General features: G+C 32.2%; 2 protein-coding genes and 3 long non-coding RNA genes across 5 annotated transcripts; 2 read left to right on the forward strand and 3 right to left on the reverse strand.

The window, feature by feature from the left end:
• Positions 1-1,726: 1,726 nt before the first annotated feature.
• On the forward strand, positions 1,727-6,135 carry LOC146954333 (uncharacterized). Its single transcript, XR_015012763.1, has 2 exons — positions 1,727-1,809; positions 1,843-6,135. It is a non-coding gene; the product is annotated as an uncharacterized LOC146954333 (long non-coding RNA).
• On the reverse strand, positions 2,079-6,160 carry LOC146954334 (NADH dehydrogenase [ubiquinone] 1 alpha subcomplex subunit 13-B). The gene is made up of 3 exons (XM_085715895.1): positions 5,862-6,160; positions 2,571-2,642; positions 2,079-2,479 (listed from the first exon to the last, which is right to left on the reverse strand). The coding sequence occupies exons 1-3, from the start codon at positions 6,074-6,076 to the stop codon at positions 2,335-2,337; spliced, it is 432 nt and encodes a 143-aa protein (XP_085572021.1). The 5' UTR covers positions 6,077-6,160; the 3' UTR covers positions 2,079-2,334.
• A 5,021-nt stretch (positions 6,161-11,181) lies between these two features.
• Positions 11,182-12,115, forward strand: LOC146954335 (uncharacterized). The gene is made up of 2 exons (XR_015012765.1): positions 11,182-11,642; positions 11,740-12,115. It is a non-coding gene; the product is annotated as an uncharacterized LOC146954335 (long non-coding RNA).
• A 1,539-nt stretch (positions 12,116-13,654) lies between these two features.
• On the reverse strand, positions 13,655-14,381 carry LOC146954336 (uncharacterized). The gene is made up of 2 exons (XR_015032410.1): positions 14,134-14,381; positions 13,655-14,029 (listed from the first exon to the last, which is right to left on the reverse strand). It is a non-coding gene; the product is annotated as an uncharacterized LOC146954336 (long non-coding RNA).
• Positions 14,382-15,528: 1,147 nt separating this feature from the next.
• On the reverse strand, positions 15,529-20,876 carry ING1 (RING/FYVE/PHD zinc finger superfamily protein). Its single transcript, XM_085715917.1, has 7 exons — positions 20,826-20,876; positions 20,618-20,689; positions 19,207-19,394; positions 18,423-18,486; positions 18,182-18,275; positions 16,180-16,366; positions 15,529-16,088 (listed from the first exon to the last, which is right to left on the reverse strand). The coding sequence occupies exons 1-7, from the start codon at positions 20,851-20,853 to the stop codon at positions 15,978-15,980; spliced, it is 744 nt and encodes a 247-aa protein (XP_085572043.1). The 5' UTR covers positions 20,854-20,876; the 3' UTR covers positions 15,529-15,977.
• Between the last annotated feature and the right edge of the window lie 494 nt (positions 20,877-21,370).

A 21,370-nucleotide genomic window follows, 5' to 3' on the forward strand; every position in this document is an offset into this window, starting at 1 on the left:
TTCATCTTATGGTTAAAAATAACTTTCTAAAACTTATTTATGGTGCACAAATTTGTGTAGTGTGCATACTAAATGCCACCGGTGATGATGTGTTCAGGTGTTGGTGTACTAATTTTGGTGGGGAGATGAAATGAAAATGACTAAAGAGGACATGTGTAAGTAATCACCATCAAAACCTACAACCATTTGAATTGAATTTACTAAAGTCACCATGATTTTGTGTATATTACATTCTTTCTTATTATGATAACAAAAATTGTTGTATTTCCTCTGAATTTTGAATCAAATACATAGTTAACTTAATTTTTTTATGCATTACTCATTTATATTTCTCTTTCATAAAATACATAAAGTTACACCACGGTCATTCTTCCTGTTTTAAGTGTTTTTAGAGGTCCTTTCGTAAGTTTTGTATTTACTATACTCTCAAATCACTAATTTTTTTTTAAGGATCTCAAAATCACTAATGAATAATCAAAAATAATTTAGTCCTTTATTAAAAAAATCCTGAAAAATATATATTTATTTAGTATTAATTCATAATCTATGCAATTAATTTGGTCAAAAATCAAGTCTATGCAATTAATGAGCTACTTATAAGAAGTTTCATTAGGGATATGGTTTCCATATAGCTTTAGTCAAAAAAACAAAGGTTTCCATATAGCTTATCTCTATTAATTTATCCTTCTTTACTTGTAATTTTTTAATAATTATAATTTTATCCATTTTAATTGAATAAAATAATTAAATGTAATCTTAATTTCATAATTTGATAATCATATTTGACCAAATTTAAATTTTAAATCATACTCCCTCCGGTCACATTTATAAGCAAAAAACAACTTTTTAAATACATTGAAATAAGTAATGTATTTGGTCTATAAATGTGACCGGATGCATTAATTATTCAATGAATCTAAAAAGTTGTTTTTTGCATATAAATGTGACCGGAGGGAGTATATAATATTATTCAAATCAAACAAAATAAATCAAATTAGACTAGTATTGAATTAATTTTTCATTGAAAATATAAAATAATAAAATTTAGTTCAATAGGTAAATTTTAATTTGTGATGATAAAGATTGTATATACTTTTCATTCGTGAAAAGCAGACAAACAGACACCGACGACACGCATGTCATTACGTTGGTATTTTTTTTTTGGTGACCAAGGTTTGAACCTCGGATCTTGCATATATTATGCATTATCCTTACCAACTGAGCTAAATTCACGAGGACTCACATTGGTATGTTTAGTGTAACTAGTTGAATACTTACATTACATTAAATCATAAAGTATATTAAATTCATAAAAGTTAATAATCTTTGTGTTTAGACACATATAATAATTTATAAAGCTAATCTTAATAAAGTTAAACTGTTAAATAGTATCCATAAAAAAATTATCTCAAAAATAAAAATGTTTTAAAAATTTTAAAAATACTTTTACACATCGAACTGCCTTATATTTCTAGGGTTTGCAACCAAATTCCAAAAATTGAGCTCCTTTTTTCACCCATGATTCTTTAAAAAAGTTTTAAAGACGAGCTGAGCTGCTATCATCTGATTTATCCATCCAAACAGGAAAAAATATCACTATGGACGAATTTATCCATCAAAACACAAGAGTTTTTTCCAGTTGGAAATGAATGGGGTTGAAAGGAGCTCTCATCCTAAAATGGGAAGTAGAAAAATTTTCTAAAAGGAACCCAAAAGGTGACGAGATGGCAAAGAAACAAAACTAGGAATATGATTGAAGGAACTAAAATTGAATTTTTTTCGTTACAAGAAAGGGTTGTCCAAAGTTAGGCTCCACCATACTTGGGGGTTGTCCAAAGTTAGGCTCCACCATACTTGGATTTAAATGGATAATAGAATAAGGTACTAGCGTGTCAAAGTAAGCATTACTCCATTAAAAAATTACAATCATATCAAACTACAAGCAACGAATGAGCCAATTATCTTCTAACATTTCCAGTTCACTTTACACATGTGACTTGTAAAATTGGTTAATACAAGCATGAAGCAACGGATTAACCAATTGTTGGAATTATTTTCCAAATCACTTGAGATCGACATGGAGTGAAAAAAACTGCTGCATTCATCTTGAGAAAAATGTCTTATGACAAGGATGTGCATTCATCTTGATATACATTAGATGACTGATAGCCAACATAAAATACTAAATTTAAAAAGCATTTTGTTTTAGAATTCGGCAACGCAATTACAAATGTTTCAGGTACAACTTTATTTCAGATACTGGATGTAAGTATCACAATGTAACATAATGCAGGGAGACCAGACCAATTGTTGATAGTGATGGCTAAAATAACATCACCAGACATCAGGACGCAGCTCACCACTTGCTGGAGGCATCCATCTTGCAGAGTTGTAGACACTTTCACCAACCTTCCACCCAGGCACATCCTTCATGACGTCTGCCTCGTACTCAAGATATTTATGCCACTCTTGAACAAATCTTCAGGAAGGAACAGACAGAAAATGGAGATGTCAGATGTTAACACTTAATACCATGAGGTTTACAAGTTGTGTGACAGAATCTCATATACCTCTCATCCTCTTCAGCCTGTAGCACAGGCAGTATTGCTCGCCGGGCAGCATATTTCTCTTCTTTCAGTGCCCTATACAAAAATGAAACATTTTGATACATCAGATATAGTTTTTGTATGACATGTGAAAACTGGAAAGAAATAAAAGGCGTCTCCCACCAATCCTAAAAATCAGTCACAGGGCAAGAAGGGCAATCACTAAAATCTGAGAATTTCAGTGGGAAGTTATTAACGAAGAATATGCATGGATTTACATTGCTTCTGCATCTTTTGCATCACAAGCACATAAGAGATGAACAATTTTCCATATTATCAAATTAAATGGCAAGAAACTACAGACTGCTTTCTTTCTAATTATTGTGCATCCAAATTTGGTCCAACCTAGTTTCTTATAGAAGAAATGTAATTAGTAAGAGTACAACCTATTTCCCAGGTCAACTCATAGAACCCATCAAAGGAACATAAAGAAAACAATTTCTCTTTTTTCCGGCATAATTTTTTTCACCTGAACATGTTTTTAGGGGGAAGTAACTAGTCAGAAAGTTTAATCAAGAAGCTATTTTTGTCCGAACAAATTTTCCACTAGATTAAATAAATCCTAGTTGCAAGAGATGTCTAACCAGGTTTTTATTAGATGAGTGTTTCTATTCCTAAAGTTGTTGGCAACCCTTCAAATTTAAGATCTAAAATAAATGTTTCTAAATTAATGAATTTTGTTAAAGAACTATGGGTATTTAATGATCCAAATGAACAAGGAAACGGGAGAAGGGTGTTTAATGATCCAAATGAACAAGGAAAAGGGAGAAGGGTATATTCCAATAAAACACAATGCAGTAAATAATACAAAACATTATAACCTAATACTCCTGTGTATATTAAATTATCAATAATTAGATGATGAAGTATTAATAAAACCAGTACAAGCCCAAGTGCATCAAGCCACCAACATTAGGACTAAAAACCCCAATAAAGATAAAAAAATCAAGAGATAACAAAGTCATGGATCCTAAGATTACTTCCTCAATTAGATGACCAATTGATGTCACAACTTATCCCAACTATACCATAAAATAATCTAAAGATATATTCTAACGAATTCCACGACTCTTCAACACAAAATGCAATTCATTTACAAAACTAGAATACTTAATTTACTTTTGTATGCATAAACTAATTATTGAAGCCAAACACAGGGAACCATAATCACAGCTCCAGTCATATTGACAACCCTCCCTTCCCGGTTCATTGGCTAAAGAAAATAAGACACCAAAAGCTTAACTTCACTTGTCATAAAAAAGAAATTTTATTTTAATATTTTATTAAAGAAAGCTATGAGCACAAAAGGCTGGCCTATATGGAATGTGTTGTCAATTGCGGATAGCAGAAAACAGAGATTTGTTCAAATTCCCCTGCGCAACAGTACTGTAGTGTTACTATAGCCATTGTTTCACAATATTTGGTCATAGATAGCGTATCATGGAATAAAAGCAGTTCGTTCAAATTCCGCTATACAATTAGTGCTATAGCGCCGCAATAGCCGCTTTTTAACAAATTACAACTCCTTAACAGAGACAAGTTTAAAAGAAAAACTCCAAAAGACTTGTCAGTTTAGGTGAGCTGTCAAGTCTCTTGGCATATCGTAATCATTGATACCCTTTAATACACCACGCCATAAACACTAAATCGAGAACATGGAAATAATTCTAGCTGGTAGCAATTCAGAGGTGAGGAAACACCCTTGAAGATGCCAGTATTAATTTCCTATAACAAAGTCCCATGAACATCAAACTGTCACAAGATTATAATTTCTTTCTTATCAATCAATCAAAAACAGATGTGTAGAAGCTGATCCAACAAACTAGCACACATAATGGCCATGAAGCTGATCCATCAACTTATGTGACATACAGTCTTGTTGAAATGAAAATCAGCCATGGCGAAAAAACCCTATAATGATAAAGAAAGTGTTGGTTGAGTTGTGTGAGCCGAACCAAACCAGCCCAAATGAGTTAAAAAAAACCCAAAAAGAGAAACAAAACGGATACTCTCAAGTTACAACTGTTTTACTGTTTTTGTTTTACCTCTCAATTTCTTCTCTTCATGTTGATCTTATCATCTTCATGTTTTCTGACAAACATCAACTCCAGCAACCATAATCGCACGACGAGCCTCGCCCTGAGGTTACTACCCTGCAGCAGTCACTACCCACGGCGATCACCACTTTTTGTTTCTTTAAAGTTTCTGTAATACTTTTTCTTATTCCTTTCTATTCATCTTTTCTTAACTTTCTATATATTATTTTCTATTCTATTGGATTTTAAACTCTTTTAATCCTTTATTTACTTCATTTTTTCAAAATTGTTATTGCTTCCGCCATAGGCAGCCATAATCAATTTTTGGATCGCTGCATAAACATCCATCACCGGTGTCTTATGCATAAGGCATTGCAATGCTTAGCCATGAAGAAATAAATGAGGCAGTTTCATATTACAATTTACATGTAATGTAACAAACAAGTAATCAGTTCAATATCATCCTACAAGACTGACATGATACCGGAGGGGTTTATTGCATGCACAAAAACACCAGGACGCAAGCTCCCAAAGAGGGAAGCGCAACGAATATCAGATGCAAAGCCACGCACATCCTCGATTACATACACACAACTTCGAGAGTCTGCGTCTTCGCCATCATTGCCCAGTGACCCAAACATCCACTCAATCCTCACTATTACCTATCAATCCCAAGAAAAGTCATTTCCTAAATCAGCTCGATAACACGGAATCTTTCTTTACTTGTTTACATATAACACCCTCCCTCTCTAACAAGCTGATCTCCACTAATTGACTAACTAATTGGGTAAGGTAGGGTTTCCCAAACATAGATGCAATGCAATAGAGTAAAATTGCTCAAACAAAACAAAAATACTCTAGCCTAACAAATGAATTGAAATTCAAAAAAGAATAAGTTTTTTCATTTCCAAATCATTTCTCTCCATGTCATAGCCTGACACAAAGGCGTGACATGTCAGTGTTGATAGTATCATATTACACTAAATTATGTCATTTTCTCAAAATTTTATTGGTGTCGATGTTTCAGTGGCGTGTCGGTCCATGTTTCATAGATCAAAATTCATCTGCATCATTATCTTAAATCCTATATTCTTCCCACTAATCAATCACCCAATCCTTCAATTAAACTCCACATCCAATCAATAATGCAATTCAAACCCTAATAAATCAATTATATACTCAAAAAATCCAAAATCAAAAATGAAAAAAGAGAGAACACCTTCGGATCTTGTTACCCTGTCCAACCTGATACATTCCCCAAGAGAAAGCACCAAAGGTAGTGAGAAAAATCGCAATGGCACTTGGACCAGTGTTCGGGATTCTTCGAGCGAACCGAACCGGAGCGAACCCGCCGGGTGGTGGACCGTCTTGAAGAACCGGCATGTCCTTCACGCTCGCCATCCCTGGCTTCTTCCTTATCATCGCTTCCGTCATTTTCACCTTCCTTGATTCTTCTCTTTCTCTGGTTCTTCTTCTTCTTCTTGATTTTCAATAATTCAATCTATGTGTGTGTTGTGTGAGGAAATGAATGTGGTTGAGCTTGGTTTTGGTTTTGGAATTTTCGGGTGGGTTGGATCTATTTTCTTAGGGCATTTTTAAATACACCTCCTCTATTTGAATTACACTTCCTTCTCTATTATCTTTTGGTATGAAGTAAAGAAAGTGATTTTAGTATTTTAGAATTCGATCGGGAGATAAATAACATCGGATCAAGAATTTATTGGTTTAGGAATTTAACACGGGTTATCTTAATCGATTTATTATTTGATGGAGCTAAATAATCATTTGTGTTCAATCACTAGTTAAAAGAAATTGTATTTTTATTTTCCATCAAAATCAATTAATAATTAATAATTTAATTTTTTTTAAGGGAACTTAATTTAATTTTTTGTTTTTAAGTTTAGTTTACTTGAAAATTATATTACTTTTAGTTATATGATTTCAATTATATTACTTTTATAACTAATACTCAAGTAAATTCATAATAATATTCTTTTTAGATGATTTCTTATGTAAAGGGGCTGGTCATGGTCAATCGGTTGCTTGAGTGTTGGAGTTTTATTTCTAAAAATTGGCAATTAGTTGCAAATTTTATATTTGTTGCGTGATTGTCGAAAACCCATGCAGGTTTGGCATCAGTTCATTATTAACTTTCATAATGATCTATTAAAAATGATTTTGAGATATGGTTCAAAATGCATGCAAACTGGTCAGTTTAACACACTCTTTCGTTATTGGATATTGATTTATTTAGAGCTAGAAATGACGAAGCTTTCTCTAACATTAATCATCCTATCTGGTTTATTTTTAGACAAATTACTCTCTTTATAATTGCACCAAGAAGATTTTTGGTGGTCTTTCTCCTTGATTGGTTTCTTGGCACCCTAGTTCAGATAATGTGATTAAAGTTAATGTTGATGGTAGTTCAATTGATAATCCTAATAGATCAATATTTGGGAGTCTCCTTGGGTTTTCTTTGGGTGGTTGGATCATTGGTTTTGCTAGAAGTTGTGGTCATACTACCAATATTAATGTGGAGCAATTCATGCTATTTCTTATGGGTTACTAATCACTTGGGATTTCGATTTTAGTGATATCATTTGTGAGTCAGACTCTCAAACATCATTGACCTTTATCAAGGATGATGTCCTACCTAGAAACTTTTACGCTTCTCTTATTCATAAATTATAGCAATCTTATTTTATTTTATTGATATAAATTCACAAATGAATAAGTGAGAAATGTGTGGTTCAAACCTCAACCCATGCATATTGTAACGTCTCTTGAGTTAAGTTCGAACTATCAATCTTAAAAATTAGGGAAATGTTAACTTGTGCCCTTGGGGCATAAGTTAAGGAACCAAAAGTAGAAGTATTTTCTTGAAAATTGTGCATTCAATGTCTTGAAAGTTTCAAAAGTTATCTTTTCAACATATAATTTATTGCTTAATTCTATTTTAAGTTCCTTAACCTGTGCCCTTAGGGCACAAGTTAACATGACCCTAAAAATTATACTTAAATGAAACATAAATATAAATTTATTAATATTAAAGAAAAAATATATTATTTGTGTAAAATTATTGTTATTAATTTAAAAAGATCTTACGTAACAATTCACTTTAAGCCTCAGAACATATTAGGTTGGCCCTATTTAAAGGTGAGGTTAATGGCTATTCTTCGGGGTTTTCTTCTAGCCTGAGTTGAGAGACAACCTATCATTCATTGACCTTTGAATCTAATTCTTATTATGGTCTTTCTTTTATCACTGAAGTGCCTTATACTCACCAGTATGCTTTGCTTGTGTATCACATTTAGAGGTTTATGGGACAAATAAATGTCTTTCACCCGCATCTTAAGGGAGGACAATACTAGTGTGGATTGGTTGAGTAAGAGAAAGTATCATGGTCATTCAAGTATTTGAATACATAGCAGATTAGTGGAACCAATAAAACTAGAGAAAACTTTGAAACATATATAAGATTTATGGTGATTTATTGTACATGTAAAATATGATTTAGATAAAGATGAGAACTAGGATTTGAATTGGAAATAAATCTAGAGAAACCAATAGTTTTTATGAAAAAACCTTGGCCATTGCCCATGCTGACTTTATCAATGCCATGAAAGGGTGGGCTTTGAGATATATGGCGTTGGCTTGTGGTGAGAGGTCCCTCAGTCCGGATACCAATTTTGTGTGTCAGAGGCTAGGTGCAAAATAATTTTGGGGTGTATAAGGGACAAATTGTTATTTCCAAACTACAGTTCGATGATTAATTTTTCTTTTGGAGCGAACAGTAGTTAACTGTCATTGAGGGTCTTTTGATCATTTCTAGGTGTGTGATAGCAAATCTTTTAGTGTAAACAACAATCTTATATTTTCCACACACTTGACAAGTAGGGTGCGGCCTCTCTTTACGGCGTCCACAACATTCATATAAACATTTGGACTATTACTTTTCCAAATGAGAGAGAGAGAGAGAGAGAGAGAGAGAGAGAGGACATTTTAAATGAGAGATGAGAGGGATAAATCTCAACCCATAGATTAATCTTTATTGTGCTACCTAATTTTAAAAACTGCAGCCTATATTCTTTTTCATTCCCCTTTGTGTGCTTCTTCTCTCCGCCGTTTTCTCTCCCTGTTGCTTGCTATTAGGCTTTCTTTTTCGGATCTTGGGCAAGGCAATTTCCTTGTATCAAATCTAGTTTTTAATTAATAAGCGAATCCCACTTTTGGAATCACACCAAAAAGAAGTTTGAGTAATACGATTTTTTTTTCATTCTGTTCATCTTTTAGCTGTAATCTACTTTCAGTTTAAAGAAGAAAAAAACAATCTTTTCTAAATCTTCATGGATTTTGTTTCTGCTGGATTCGTTTAATGTTTCTGTTACAAATTAAAAGAATGCAGAATTTTATTTCTCAATAAAAAATCCACATTTCATATTAAAAATCAAGATAAAGAGTAAAATTGCAAAACTATGAATAGCCATGAGAACAATAGACAAAATGGTTTGAAAATAGAAGTCGAATTCAAAAAAGAAAAAGAATTTCAATGGAACACGAAGAAGATTAGTTGAATAGCTAACAGTGGAGAAGAAAGGGAAGTTGAAAAATCACATACGACGCTAACCATAAACCTGGAAAAGGAAAGAAAGATAATCAGGTAGTCACGCGCCACATTAAATGAAATATCATCTCCACCGTTCAATTTGATCCTAGGGTCCTAATTTAATGCTCTCATCTCTCATTATAAAATGTTCTCTCACTTGATACACCCTCTACACACGCACACACACGCACACACACACCTACCTTTGTGTTATGTCTATCCGCTACACTCAGACTTTGAACTCATCAGATACTAGTTTTGAACACTTAGAAAAAGAATTTAGAAAAAAAACCAAATAATTCAACCCCCCCCCCCCCCGGGACTTAACTAGCTATCAAGCTGATAGTGAACATGAATAAATATTTGTCGTGGATCTTCTTTTCTCTTCAACTTTTTTATTATAATATTTTGATCGTTCCATTTTTTAAAAGAGTTTTTCTAAGTTACATCATTTTCAAAAAGGGGTTTTGTCAAGCTAAATTTGCAAAAAAAAAAAAAAAATTCAAAACCCAATTTAACCCCTATTGTGTTTTTCACCGTGATTAGATAGTATTACAAGCTAGTCTTAAGTTCTTCATTGAATTTATTTATAAGATAGAGTTCTCTTTACATCGAAGCAAATGTCAATGGATGAATTGTTTTCCCATGTTGTTATCATTCAAAATCAATATGTGTTGGAACAAACTTGGTTCTCAAAATATGGCTTGATCTTTAGAGCGATAATATTGATGAACTCGAAATCGAGTAGATATAATAGCTATCAACTTTCTATATCTTAAGGGTCACAAAGTCATATGAAATCATAGCACCTAATACACCATGTAGGGTAGATAAATTATACTTACACAAATAATCTATATCTTAGAATTAATTACGAAAAAGTGAAATTGTGAAGTGTGAATAAGTAAATATTATAATAACTAATCAAAATCGAATATAAACAAAAGAGAAATAAAAATCTCAAATTGTAAGTGTAGATGTGCAAAAAGAAATTTAAATTGACAATAGACCACTCATTTTATATATGAGGGGTTTCAAGTGTTGAATTATCATTAAAGGTTTGAAAACAAAACGAAAAACAATTAAAAAAACAATGAATCATTTTCTTCCATAAAATATGAAATAATAATAATAACAACAACAACAACAGTAAAAAAATTATATTGTTATGATTAGCAAATTTGTAACCTTAACACTTTGCTAAGCATGCTTAAGGGAAAACGTAACACATTCTCTACCTTAAGAGACATCTAACATTTATTCTACTTTTTTTAATTAAATAATAATTCTAATTTTAGAAATGACCTTTTACAACTCCATAAGTGTTGAACTCTATTTAATTATATTCAAGAGAGCATGAGCTTTGTACACTATAAGAGCATCTCCAACGCTAGTTCTACACATTGTTCTTGAAACTCAAACACAAGTTCTTGCTTTCTTTACCATTGGAGATGAATGATGTGGACTCCAGGTTGGAGAACCGTTCTCTGTGGAGAACACGTTCTAGCAGGTCCTGTCAGAATAAACATATGAAAAAAAGCAGAGAAAGAGAGAGAAAATATACAACCAGGAACATAGAGTTCTAAAAATACAAATCAAAACACCAAATCAAACACTTTAAATTCCAAATCCGAAAATCAATTACAAATTCCCAAATCATACAACCAATTGCAAAATCTTCACAATTCAATTCTGAAATTTTTCCTTTAAATCTGAGATCCCCCCTCAATCTGGATTTTGGGCTTTTCTTTACCTTCTATATGAGTTTTCTCCATTCAAATTGAAAATTGTTCAAAGAAAAAGGATGAGAAAATTATCAACGTAAAAAAAAAAAGAGATGGCCGATGGCAAATAATGGCAACGAGGGAGATGAAGGATAGTTTGGGAGAATGAAGTAGTGGTTGGTAACAGGGGACTTGGGAGATGAGTTTGGTTTATTCTAGAAAGGGTTTTTTTTTTTAACAAAATGAAAAGAAAAATAATATAACGATGAAAATTAATTTTTCACTTTTTTTATGTATTTCTCTTTGGTTTAAATTGTTCTCAATAAATGAAAATATAAATAAGTATTTTAATATAAAAATATTAAAATAAAAAAGAAATATGTGGGGCCAATTGTGGGACCCTATAATGTAAGTTAAGAACATAAATATTGTTCTTTGCATTGGAGTAAAAATGAAAGGATGTTCTTAATACACATGTGGCACCTTTGGACCCCATCAAAATGCTTCAAGAACACAAATATGGTTCTAGCATTGGAGATGCTCTAAAGAGATTAGATCATATTATATTTGTTACACGAAAAAGAAGAAAAAGTTATGACTGAAATTCTCAAATTTATATTTTTTATTATTCTATTTCTTTCCATATCTCTTGTTGCAACGGATTTTGATTGTAAGTCATTTTTATATTTTTCAATTTTTTCTTCTTTACTTCGTACGCAGTCTTTTACCAAGCTTTAGTAACATTATTTCACTTCTTTTTTTTGTAGTAGTACATAGTGGTTCATACGATTACTTATATGAAGTACATGACTGTGAAGTTGATAACGATTGTCCACAGGATCCCTTACCTATGAAGTGCATTAATTACAGTTGTGTTGTTCATAATGAAGAACCTTCAGACAAACTATAGAGAATACACAAACTCCATGAAGGGGAAGAATATGTTCCCTCACTAGAAAAAGATCTATACAATATACCTTATTCTATAACATTCCACATGTTGTCGTTTAATTATTGTGTTGGCTTTCAATAATTGTGTTTTCTTTATATTTCTTTCTTGTTTCATAGACCTTGAAGTTATGACTTTGTACACTAAGACAATGGCAATGAAACAAAATCAGAAATTAAAGACTATTATTTCAATTTTATTCTTCTATCAAAATTTTGGAGGTACCACAAAACATATCACATTTTCATTCCAACCCCACTATCAATCAGATTATCTTTAATGCACTACAACATTTATTAGCTACTCAAATTTATGAAAGGACATTAAAACATAGGTTGTACTCCCTCCGGTCACATTTATAAGCAAAAATTAACTATTTAGGTACATTGGATAATTAATGTATCTAGCTATAAATGTGACCAGATACATTAGTAATTCAATGAACCTAAAAAGTTGAGTTTTGCTTATAAATGTGACCGGAGGGAGTAGTGTCTAGTATACAATATTTTAAAAATAAAAATGGTTATTATGATATTGATACAAAGTTATCTTAAAGGTTTCAAGTCAATCAACCCATTGCTGAAACATTTTTCAATTTATGTTGACTTGAAAAATAATATTTAAACTAATTTAATAATAGGTTGTTGGTTTCAAACTGGTTAGGATTCTCAGTGCACTTTAAAGGAGCATCTTGTTCAGTTTAGTTGGATAGGATGCTTTTTAAGACGTGTTCGGTTGACTTTTCATATTATTTGGCTTTCCGTTGTGTGGGTAAATTGAAAAGAGAGAAACATACGCATTTTTTAACATAAGGAGGATCACTTGCAATATTTAAGTGAAAAAGTTAAGCTTATGTATATTTGGTTGTGAAATCTAAATTTAAATATGTAACGTTTGATTTTGATTATCATTTTTGGAGGCTTAGTCCTCTTTCTTGTTTTATTGTTGTATCTTAACTCTCTATGTTTTTTCTCTTTTCTAATTTACTTTATAATGTAACCTTTAAATGAATCTATGTCATCTCTGATACACCTTTTGTTGGAGAGACTTTTTTGTTTGTTAATATATTTCATTTTGACATCTTACAAAATTACTTAGTAAGAGGCAAAATACACTGAGTTCATAAAAAAATCACCTAACAAATGCATTCACGAAAATGACAAAATCATTCTCTAAACATTCCCGCAAATCCACACAAAGAGTTCACAAAAACTAACACACTCTCTCTCTCTCTAGGTTGGCAAGACCCACCCAATGTGTGTTTTATACGATCCTGTTAGCAAACTCTTGATTCGCAAATTTTTTTTTTTTTTAAAAAAACCTTTGTTAAATTGGATCACATTGTTTTTGTTCTTTTCATTCCTATATATGAACGAATTAGGCAAATTAGGATTTTAGTTTTTATCAATATATATTAGTGTGTAGATATGATAATTAGGTTACTATACACGTTTTTTGTCAAAAAAAGTTACTAAACGCTTTGATTGAACTTTGTTCCTACAACAACAACATCATATTACTAGATTAGGCTAATATAAGATATAATATTAGTTCCTAGATGACTTCCATATCCACATATTATACTATATTATAAGCAATTCAATGAATATGTGCATAAATTTAAAAAGAAAGTTTAATTATCAAAGATTTTAGTGAAAAAAATAGTAAAATATTAAGCTTAATATAATAACAAGAAATGAGGGGTGTTACCAAATTTATATAGAAGAATACACTCTAAATAATAGTCCCTACTATCTTATTTCTTTTCAATTCCATCATCTTATAGTACAAAACTATAACTACAAGATATGTGAAGCTAGGAAAAGAAATATATAAACGAAAAATTAACGGATGTAAACACAATAACTAAATGACAATGCATGGAATGTTCTAGCATCAAAGGTATATTGTAGAGATCTTTCACTGGTGAGAAAACTTATTCCTCCCCTTGGTGTTTGTGTACCATATCTAGACTTTGCACAAATGATTTTTATTCTAACCAATACAAATGTTATTAATGCACTTCATAGTAAAAGGATCTTGTGGACAATCTTCATCAACTTCGCATTCATATGATTCAGGATTATTATCATGTAAATCAGTATACGCTGTCATGAAAAAATATTATAATGGAATAATGTTACTAAAATAGGATAGAATATTGTTACGAAGTAAAGAATAAAAATTCGAAAAAAGGATAAAAATGGCTTACAGTCAAAATCCGCTCCAACAAGAGATATGGAAAGAAATAGGATAATAACACAAATAAATTTGAGAATTTTAGCCATATTTTTTGTATGTAAAAAATTTAATACGATTTGATTTCTTTATAGTGTACAAAGCTCATTCTCTCACAAATATAATTAAATAGTTTTAATACTTATGAAAATGCAAAAAGCCATTCCTAAAATTATAATTTTTATTTGATTAAAAAAATGGAATAATTATTCAATGTCTCTTAAAGTTGATCATATGTTGTGTTTGCCCTTAAGCACACTTAACAAAATGTTCAAATAAAACAAGCTTGCTAATCATAAGAATTTGTTATTTGTTTTTTTTAAGGAAACGAATCATTGTTTTAACTAACTTTTCATTATTTTCTTACCATTAATATTCAATAATTGAAAACACGCATATATAAAATAAGTGGTCTTATGAAAATATAAATTAAATTATTTTGTCCATGTTAGATTTTGATTAATCTATACTATACATAAAGAAAATAACGTCTTTTGAAGTTTTAAGGACTGACTTTTTCTCCTTCTAAAATTACCCTTAACTTTCAATACAAATAACACATATACCAAACCAATTGAAAATAATATTGGGGAGTAATTTACATAATTAATTGAAGGATACAATTGAAAAGAAAAAGACTATGTGGCATTAAAAACTGAAAGTGACATTGATTTTAAAATGGAGGAAGTACAATAGACTTTCTATATTAATCATATACTCCCTCCGTTTCTTTTTATAAGCAAATTTTACTTTTTAGGTTCATTCAATTAATGATGTATGTGGTCCATATATGAACCACATACATCATTAATTAAATGAACCTAAAAAATAAAATTTGCTTATAAAAAGAAACGGAGGGAGTATTTATTAATTATTTTAATATTGGATCTTCATGAATTTTGACTGTACAAAATCGAAGATATGACAGGGGTAAACCAAAATTTTATCAAATTACAAGGGGGGTAAACCTAAATTTGCTCAAATTACAGGGGTGAAATTTTCCGTGAAGGTCCAAAACCAAAAAATCTTCAAATTACAAGGATGAAATTCAAAAAAAATATTTTACAGGGGTAAAACCAGAAATGACCTATATTACATGGGGATAAAACACTATTAACCCTAAAAAAAAATCTTAATTTCCAATTTTTAATCTTAATCTTCACCCTCAAAGAGGGAACATGTTGCTTATATCTTCTATCCTGAAAGTCATTCTTTTCCCTCCCACCAAACTCTCAAACAAAATATCTTCCACCATCAAAGACATCACCTCCCCTCCCATCCAAACTATCAAACAAAGCCTAGAGCATAACTGAACTTCTCATTGATCTATTAGTCTATTGTCTATTTAAATGTAAGATGGCTTATATTAAAAATAGATAATTAAATAAACAAAGATGAAACAAGTATTATCAAACTTTCAAATAGGTCAGACCAGACCCCCAAAGAAGCCAACAATAGATAATAGGTAGGTCACACTTGAACCTTGATTTTTTTAAACAGGTCAGACCTTTTTGGTACAGAACCAATTTCCACCAGCAATTGTACACTACACATACACAAAAATATTCACACTTTTTCAAGCATGGTCTTAAAATGAGAGAAAAGAGCCATTTGATGATTCAGAGAGGCACCATACTAAAATGACACAGTAAATCTTCGGAAATTTATAATATCAAAATTTCCCAGCAATGACAACTACATAAGCAAACTACCAAGGCCCAGAAAAATCAAACAAAATAACTACACTATATAAAATAATTAAAAATATTATGAACTACACTGAACAAGTTTAACATTGATCTTATTATTCTGCCAGCCTCATTTGCCTCTCCGGCGATTTCTTGTTGCGGCACAACTTGAACAGTACCATTTTCCTTTTGGTTGTTCTTTCAGGCCAACACAGCCAAAATGAAACCACTCTATTTTGCACTGTAATTTATAGATTGCGTTAAAATATGTATGGAATGTAGGTAAAATGGATATAAATATAAAAAAAGAAAAAGTGAAAGTAGAAATATACATCAGGGTTATCACAGGCAACCATTTCTCCATAGCTAACTTGGTTGCAAAAGCAGTATGTGGGTTCATTAGGATCAACTGGTAAATCTAAATCCATGCCAGTAGGGTTTGCAGATGTGGCTAGAGCTTCTGTTGCTGCTGCCATTGCCGCTGCTGTTACAGTTTGGACAGATGCTGCTTGGCGAGTTCTGAAGCAGTTTTAAATTCAGACAATATTCATGAGATTGTAATTTTCTTTTCTAACTTTTGCTTTGTAATAAATCATACTGTAGCAGAAATAAAGCATAGTGAGAAGGTAAAATTATAAATAAATGTAACCTCACTTTAAAAGCTATAGGATGTCTTTTTTTTTAATGTCAAGCTGAAAAAATATATATAACTCACAAAGAAAAGGGGGGATACCCCCCAAAGGATACAAATAATGGTCCAAGGCACGCACAACCGAGGCCCATAAACACACCCCAGAGAAAGAAAAAAGCAAGGAAAAAAACACCAGACTCAGGAGCCCAACCGGACCCCCGAGACATGCCGAAGGAGGCTATAAACAAAGACCAAGCAAGATTACTATAGGATATCTGATGAAGATTCGGTTTAAAAATTCAGAGTTTTAATACCAGAATGAGTACTGGAGGAATGTAATTTACAACTACATATCCTCATCTAATTGGAATAATTTGGGTTTTACGATGTACAACAAAACACTGCGGCTGTGTCAAATGTCGAACAAATGTTGGTCGTACTGTGATGGCATTGTCAATTCGGAGATACAACGACTTCAACTTCAGATGATGCACATATTTGCTAATATCCATTGTAATCTGTTTGTACGCTTCCAATGTTAGGTCAGGCTTTGCTAATATCCATAATAATCTGTTTGTACGCTTCCAATGTTAGGTCAGGCGCAATTGATTGACAGGGCCCAGTTTGAGTTAACTGGGTGTTTTAACCAAGGGTAAGAAACTTATGTATTCTGTGGTTTTATGTTGGATTAGGTTGCGAGAGACTAGGCTCTCTAATTCCGAGAGGATTATTTTGGTTATTAGCAGTTTATTATTCCTATTGCAGCAATTGTAATTTCCCTCTGTTCTGTAACTGCTACTGCTGGTAGTTACTGCAGAATTGTTCTATCAATGATATTCAGGTTATCATTCTATCCATTAGTCTCTTAAATACCATAGATCAAGCATAACATGAAGCATTAACTGATGATAGGGCCAACTTAGGAGGAAAGGAAAAAGAAGCAGAGATGGAGACAATATCGGAATAAATGGGCCCAAGACTCACACAAGGGCTGCCGAGTAAGGAAAACAGGACAGAGGAAACATGCATAACATTATTGACAAATGGCCCAAGGAGAGTGGAAGAAAGAATTAAGGAAGGAATGGAGAATGATTTAAGGATGGAGCGTAGCCACAGGGGGTGTGAAGAAAATTCAGGTGCTTGATGGAAGGTTGGGAATGAGGAGCTATTCTCTCAGTTATTAGTTTATTTCATTGTCATCCTACAAGGAATTTGTCTCCATTCCATAGCATTGTAGTTGGTTTCTTCCTTACTCATACATATTTCAGATCGTAATGGAATTCATCCCCTGTTTAGAGTGAATTTCAATACTGTAAATTCTGTTCATCCCCTACATTGATTAATGTTATTCACTTCTTTCGTAACATTTTGGTAGTTATATGCACCAGTCTGGCATATTAAAATGCCTTTTCTATCTATAAATACAGAAAAAGAATTCCTGGAAAATTGTTATTTCACCTAATGTCTAGTTAATCTTGTTTTCCATATCCTCGGATAACTAGCAAGTGTCCACTTCTAGATAATTCCCCTCATGTCAATCAATATTAAGTAACAGAGTACATAGATAGAGGAATGGATCAGGAATCCGTAGTTAGGAAATAGACAGTTGGAAAGGACAAGGATAATTAATAATCACATAAACGACAACATGATAGGCTATCAGAAAATGAATCATCATAGATACTCCAAAATGAGTTACGTACTTTTTTCTGCCTCCTCTACCGCCTTCCTTTCCAGATTTTGTATTTCCATCAGGACTTGAAGTAGGCGCTCCAGTTATTGCAGCATTTTCTCTTTCTGTGAGAAATAGGAAACATATTACGCTTTTTTCAGACAGATGAGGGATTCAGTTGTCGCCGATTACAATATGACTCAATTTTTTCAAAAGACTATTAATAACATTCACAGATTGAGTGGCACAAAAAAGTAGAATGGGCAATATACCACGCCGAAGCTCCTCGTCAAACTTTTTCAGATATTGATCAAGTTGTTGTATGTGAGTATCTACCTGCAATAAAATAAAGAAACATAATTACAAAATCCAGAAACAAGCCAACAACTGTTCCTACTTTGTAGAATTTGTGATTTGTATGTCTAAAACAAAGCAACCCTCACTTCTATTTCTAATGTGATTATAATGAATACAATAAAGGGCAACCCAGTGCACTAAAGCTCCCGCATACGCAGGGTCCGGGAAGGGGTCCCACCATTTGGTGTATTGTACGCAGCCTTACCCTGTTTTTTACACAAGAGGTTGTTTCCAGGACTTGAACCCGTGACCTTCCAGTCACATGACAACAAATTTACTAGTTGCGCCAAGGTTACCCCTCATTATAATGAATACAATATGAGTTTTAAATCAATGTGATTTCACAGATTTGTGACAAAAAATTGGAGCAGCCAAGTATATTAACATGAGTATAATCACAATGTTAATACATTGCTAGTACATTATGTTCATCAACCAAATTTAGGTTACCATACAATAGTACTATTTAGTATCCAGCTTCTATTATGTACAGCAAATGTGGTGGAACAAAATGAAAATAACATTAAACCGTAAATGATCCATGTTTATGGTGCTAGTTCGTAGACAATTAAACACCTTAGTGTAATGAAAATCATTGACAACACAAAGAAAAGAAGATACAAATAGCAGATTTGTGGAATTATGATCATTGATCAGATTATCCTTGGTTAAATACATGTAACAAGATAGGATGATTACCAAATCGTATGCCTGGACAGCCAAGGCGACTTTTTCATCAGCAATCCTGATGCTATGCTTTTGTTCATCAAGTGCTTCATCAGAGAATCTAATAACTGAGGTATCCGGTGCGATGTTTCCAGATCGAACTCCTCGCCTAATATCTTCAATTTCTTGCTCACAACGCTGTTCATTTTGCCTTTGATTATCTGCTCATACAGATCAAATGCTTATGTAGCTTCGAATCTCAAACAATACTCAAGATGCAATAAACTAGGGGGAGGGGGAAAACAACCACAACTAAAAGCTTTCTATTTTTTCATTTTTACTTTTCAACAAAGGAATAAGATCACAAAAATCAAGAAGAGTTCAGCATGCCTTCATTTAATATAGCAAAGTAACAAACATACAGCTTAAGCCTGAAATTCAAGTTCATTTCACATTATCATTAGACTTTAACAAATCATCAAACAAGGCAGCAATAAACTGTAGCAGTAAATTCAATCACAAACTTGGCATTACATTCCCAAATTATCATTAGAATTTAACCAATCAAATCTCACAATCACAAATACACTTAACAGAATAGTTCAAAATGTCATAAATTATTATAAATGTGAATAATACCAGTTTATTATGTGATGTAAATGACACAGTTACGAGTTTGTGCATACTAAGGTTTTGTCTTGTGCTTTTACATCAACTGACTAACATGGTTATCGAATGGAGATTAATATCGTGAATCTGCAGACATTTTTCCAAACCAGGAATCAAATCTTATTATAAATCGTAAGAAACCACGAGAAGCTTTTGCAGAAACACTTAAGCACAAAAGACAGTATAATTCTATAAGAAGCCGAATAAGGTTACCACTCTTCACCACTGATTCACACAGTCACACGCACTACATTCATATTCTCAGAGAAAATTGCACTCAATTAACCACCACAAAGAATGACACCAAAATCACTAAATGACTAAATTAACGAAACCTATTATTACGATGAACCTATAATTTTATACAATATTACAATGTCAATCCGCCAAAACCGTTCCATCATTACAAATATTGACTTTGCTCAGAACTACCTTAAAAGCCACAAAAATGACATGTTTTGATTGGCGGACACGGTAAAATATTTTTACACTGACAGCGCATCAAAATTATTCTCTTATTTTCTTATACGAACTAAAGGTATACACGGTCAGCCGAAAACAGTTTTACACAGACATCCAATGAAAATCCACTACTTTGCCATATCACCCGACTCTGGTATGGTTATTTTGAAACTAAAAGCATGACATATAAAACAATGGTGGTCTGCCCGTGTAAAACTGTTTTAAACCGACAGTGTAAAAAAATACATGCTCTTAATTAATCACAGTTTCAGTGAAATATAAAAATGAAATAAAATAGTAAAATTAAAACTACCTTGTAAACTTTTATCTAGGTCACGCAATAAAGCATACTTCTTATGAAGAATATTAGGAAGTGAATCCAAATCTGCAGAAAAAAAACGCAAATTTCATTGTTAATGATGAAATTGAAAACACAAATATAAATAATCGAACCCTAAAAAAAAAAAAATTGTGAAAAATTAAATGAAAAAAATTAAAATTGAGAAAAGAAGGACGATTACTTGCTTGAAATTCTTCAAGGAATGACATTAGGGTTTCTGGGGAAGAACGATGCGTTTCGTTTGAAGGCGTGGTGATATCAAAATAAAAATAAAAAAGCGATAAAAAAGGAAAATGTTACTATGGTACGCTAGTATAGGTGGACCATCGTAATTCATTAGTTTGAAAATTGCAATTTGACCCTTAAACTTTTCGAATATCTATTTATTGACGGTGATGATTTTTTCTTACCTCAATGTTGTAAAGAGGCGCACGACGCGGTTCTCTACCACCTGCGTGCATAATGTCACTAATAAGCATCGTGTGTGGCATCGTCTTCGTGGTGGAGGAATTGAAGGGTTTAGAAATTGTGGGGTAAAATTTGCAATATTTAAAATTTCGAGGATCCAATTGTAATAACAAAATTGTTTGATTTGTGTTGTTCACCGTAGACCACCATGTTCAATATGAAATCATGTTTTTTTTTTTCCCTAATTTTTTTTTTTTATCGTTTTTAATCCTCCAAATTTATCTTGCACTATGTTTCACATTCTAAAGTCAAAATAAC

The sequence above is a fragment of the Medicago sativa genome, chromosome 1, assembly GCF_051527215.1.
Source record: "Medicago sativa cultivar Bolivia chromosome 1, Bolivia_mono, whole genome shotgun sequence".
Classification (NCBI taxonomy): domain Eukaryota; kingdom Viridiplantae; phylum Streptophyta; class Magnoliopsida; order Fabales; family Fabaceae; genus Medicago; species Medicago sativa.